Raw genomic sequence first — 4,103 nt, forward strand, 5'->3', positions numbered from 1 at the left:
GTGCTGCTCCCTTTCCCTTAGTGGCGATGTACAGGGGGACATGGGCCCCCATTTGCAACAGCCCCTGAGGCCAGGCCAGCCCGAGAGGGCGGAGTGGGGGAGGAGAGAGGAAGAAGCCAGGGACTGGGCAGTGCCTTGCACCATTTTGAAGCTGTTCAGTCTCTGTGCCTGACCCTGAAGACTCCAAAGGCTCAGGACGCAAGGCTGGAGGGCAGGGGAGACACAAGGGGCCAGGCGAGAGCTGTCTCTGCACAGGCGGGTGGTTAGGAAAAAAGTGGGAGACAGAGACATTTTTGTGCTTGTTTTATTGGAAGCAAGACTCCAGCTGCAGGGCTCAGGGGAGGAGGCCTGGAGAGTTCAGTCCTGGGTCTCCCTCTGGGCCAGCAGGGGGAAAAGGGGTGTTAAAAGAGCTAGAACCCTCAGAGATGCTCCTCTGAAGCAGGGGAAGGAAAACTAGAAAGGAAAACTGTCCCAGGGCGGGGAGCGGCATAGGGCCCCCACATCTCAGACTCTCCTACCCTCAAGCAGTCAATTCTCACCCCCTGCCTTCCTCTGTCAACGGTGGGGGTGATTCCAATAACTCTTCTCAGCTTCCATACTTCAGGTGCCCTTCGTGAATGCTGGGTGGCTTTAACCTTTGGGGTCCCAAACAAGTTTCCAGAATCCCACTGTCCACCATTCTCCCCAAAAGAAGGTCCCAGAAAAGGTGAAGTTCCGTGTCTTCAAGCAACACGGACATAAGCAGCAATCACCCTAGGGTGGTCGGGGATCCTCTCTTGCCACTCCTGAGGCCCCTCTCTTGTCGCCTTAAGGTCCATGCTACCTGTCTTGAGGAGCTGTGTCCAGGTTGTGGGCTCCGGAGGACCGAGGAGTGAAAGGCTGGAGGTGCATCTGAAGGTGGAGGCGCTGGCGGAAGATGCTGCCGGACTTGGTGGCCTACAGTCCGGAGTTTCAGGCCGTCTGATCCTCGTCCGCAGCCCCTGGCTCGGGCTGCGATCGCTTCGCGGAGCCTTCTCCAGCTGCGGGTTCCCCTAGGCTCCTCTTGGACGTTGGCGCGGCTGGCGGGGACGAGGGACCAGGATGGGGGTTCGGGGGCTGGTAGCCGGGCTGTCGCGGATCCAGCGCGTCCTTGGAAAGTAGGATGGCTAGGCCGGGCACGTTCTTAAGTACGCTGAGACTAGCGGCCGGCTCGCCAGGCGTCTGACCCTGCGTGGGCCCAGGCGGGAGGCTCTGCCACACCTCGCGCACGCTCCGGTAGCGCAGCCGCGTGACCTGGTGCAGGCCCGCCAGGCGGCGCTTGAGGATCTCGGCGCACGTGACGGTTTTGGTGGTGGCCCGGCCGCAGCCGCTGAAGACGATGGCGCGCGTGGCTGGCTGCGCCATGCTGGCGGTGGCGAAGGCCATCAGGTTCCGGATCTTGCTGCCTTCCTTGACCCGCATGTGCACCGCGCCCGGCGCCAGGTCTGCGAAGGGGCCGGAGCCCGGGCAGCCCCCCTCGGCCCCGCCCCCCGCTGGCGCCTCTTCGGAGCGCACCTTACGGAAGTTCTCCATACGCCGTCGTCGCCGGGACCGCCGGCTTTGCCATGGGGCGGCCTCAGCCCCGGGGCTGCATGGCCGCCGGTCGCGCCCTGCAAGGGCCAGCAGGGGTAAGGGCGCGGGAGCAGCGCGGACGCCGGCGGGCGGGCTGGGACGGCGCGATCTCGGCCCCGCTTCTCTCGAGCCGGCGCCGCTCTACTCAGCGCTCTCGGCGCCCGGTGCTCCGCGCCTTTAGCTGAGGCCCCGCCCCTGCCGCTAGGCCCCTCCCCTGACCCGGCCCGGCCGGCCCCGCCCGGGCCCCAGCCTCACCAGCCTTTCCTGGCGAGTCCGGATCCTCAGCTACGCGGGCGTGGGAGCGGGCGCGCTGCGGGGCGCATAGGCAGGTGAAGGTGAAGTTCCACTATAATCGCCATCAGCGCTTTGCGAGCCAACCCTCACAAACCGGCAGTCTAAATAAAAGCTGCGCTTGCGGTGCAAACACCGCTTCAAATCCGGTATCCGAGCCCTTCCCAGTTGCAACTGAAGGCCGCCCCTCGTCCCCTCCCAGGGAGAGATTTCCAAGAGGCTTGCTGGGGCCTCGCCCCTCCTCCCCCGCCCCGGGGAACACCCCCACCTTTTTTCTGCTCCGAAGTATTCTTGCCTCAAGGACAGCTAGTGCGCGGTCAGCAGAGTGCGGGAGGAGCTGGCTGCGGCTCCACTCCGCGCCTCCCATCGGGCGACTACGTCGCGGCGTGGTCCTCGCCGGGCGCGGGAGACCCAGACTTCAGCCTCGCCACGCCTGCCCAGAGCTCGAGGGTCCCGGACCCCCGTCCACCCCTGGGACGTGAGGAGTGAGGCTTTGGGCCAGGCTGTTCCCCGAGGCGCGTGGGGAAGCGGGCGAGACCTCTTCTGAAAAGGCGGTAGGCTCGCTCCACCCATGCCCAAGAGCCCACCCTTAGAGCTGCGCGCTTTAGGGTGAGCCAGGCACGATGCCTTGCCAACGTGGCCGCCCCCTTCCTCCCAGGCGGAATTCGCTCAGGCAACATTGGCCCCTTGAGATCCAGTGGGGTCCTTTTCGAAAGGAGGCTGGGTGAATGCAGGTTTTAAAAAAGAGAAGGGAGGGGCCGGGCGCGGTGTCTCACGCTTTTAATCCCAGCACTTTGGGAGGCAGAGGCGGGCGGATTACTTGAGGTCAGGAGTTCGAGACCAGCCTGGCCAACATGGTGAAACCCCGTCTCCATTAAACATACAAAAATCAGCTGGGCATTGTGGCGCGCTCCTGTAATCCTAGCTGCTTGGGAGGCTGAGGCAGGAGAAGCCCTTGAACCCGGGAGCTGAAGGCTGCAGTGAGCCGAGATCACGCCACTGCACTCCAGCCGGGGCGACAGAGCAAAACTCTGTCTCAATAAATAAATAAATTAATTAAATAAAATACAAAAGAGAAGGGATACCCCATTCTCCATGATGTGATTATTATGCATTGCATGCCTGTATCAAAACATCTCATGTACCCTCTAAATATAGACACCTATTATGTACCCACAAAAATTAAAAAGAAAGACTTCAAAAACAGTAAAAGAGAGAAACAAGGGAGGAAGGTGGGGAGTTATATAATGCCCTGGGGGCATTATGGAGCTACTGGATGCCTCTCCGTCGGAAACACCACGGAACCGGGACCGAAGGAGAGGCCCGGGGTCTCCTGCCGGGTGAGAGAAGCATTACAGAAAGATGAGATTGGGGCTGTCAGGACTACTGATGGAAGGGAGGGGGTCTGAGAAGGGGCCCGACCCTCCCTAAAACTGCTCTCGGGCTTCGCGCGTCCTCCTTCCACCCGCCCTACGCAGTCAGGACTGAGGGACGGCGGCAGATCTGGTCCTAGCCAGGGAACTGTGACGGGGCGTGGCGGGGAGGGACACAGAGAGCTGGGGTGGGCGGGCAACCCGGAAAGTGCTGGGGGCATGACGGTGCCTAGGATTGCAGGGCCTCAGTTGGAGATGCGGCTGCCAGACGCTCTTATCCCTCCTCCCGCTGTTCTTGCCTCCTGGGCATCTGCAGCAGCTCTCGGTCCCTGATGTTCAAAACCAGGGTTTACCCCCTTACCACTTCTTGGGAGCGGTTCTCGGTCCCTGCTGTTCAGAACCGGGGTTTACCCTCTTACCACTTCTTGGGAGGGGCTGCGGCGCCTAGACCTTGGCACTCCAATGTGTGAATGGCTGACCCCCTCCCCGTCTCCTGGTGGGGTCAGAAACCCTCGGGGTTTGCTCCGAACCGGGATTTTGGTCTCGCTCGTCTCCGTGGGCCCCACACAGCGGTGGGGGCTACAGGCACAGCAGCCTTGGGACGATACAAAGACTGTCCGCAGCGCGTAGCGGGGCGTGGACAACCGAGGGCTGTGTAAGGTCAGGCCCTGAGAAAAAGCCCCCGAAAGGCTGGAAGTTACGTTGGAACGGGCTGGTTGTGGAAGGAGCGAGCTCTCCGTCCCCGGGATTATGCAAGTTTGGGCTGCACGATCACTTGGAAGGGACTGGGCGGAGTTCTGTCATTTGGAGGAAGGGTCCTGGGAGCTTCAGATTTGTGTAGGGCGAGGA

The 4,103-nt window shown here is 61.9% G+C and overlaps 1 protein-coding gene across 1 annotated transcript; it reads right to left on the reverse strand.

The window, feature by feature from the left end:
* Positions 1-288: 288 nt before the first annotated feature.
* RPP25 (ribonuclease P and MRP subunit p25) lies at positions 289-1,930 on the reverse strand. Its single transcript, XM_030814783.1, has 2 exons — positions 1,846-1,930; positions 289-1,628 (listed from the first exon to the last, which is right to left on the reverse strand). The coding sequence occupies exon 2, from the start codon at positions 1,549-1,551 to the stop codon at positions 952-954; it is 600 nt and encodes a 199-aa protein (XP_030670643.1). The 5' UTR covers positions 1,552-1,628; positions 1,846-1,930; the 3' UTR covers positions 289-951.
* Between the last annotated feature and the right edge of the window lie 2,173 nt (positions 1,931-4,103).

Source organism: Nomascus leucogenys, chromosome 6, assembly GCF_006542625.1.
Source record: "Nomascus leucogenys isolate Asia chromosome 6, Asia_NLE_v1, whole genome shotgun sequence".
NCBI lineage: Eukaryota > Metazoa > Chordata > Mammalia > Primates > Hylobatidae > Nomascus > Nomascus leucogenys.

Excerpts from the sequence above, each read along its gene's own strand:
- RPP25 (XM_030814783.1), bottom strand. The coding sequence starts at position 1,551 with ATGGAGAACTTCCGTAAGGTGCGCTCCGAAGAGGCGCCAGCGGGGGGC.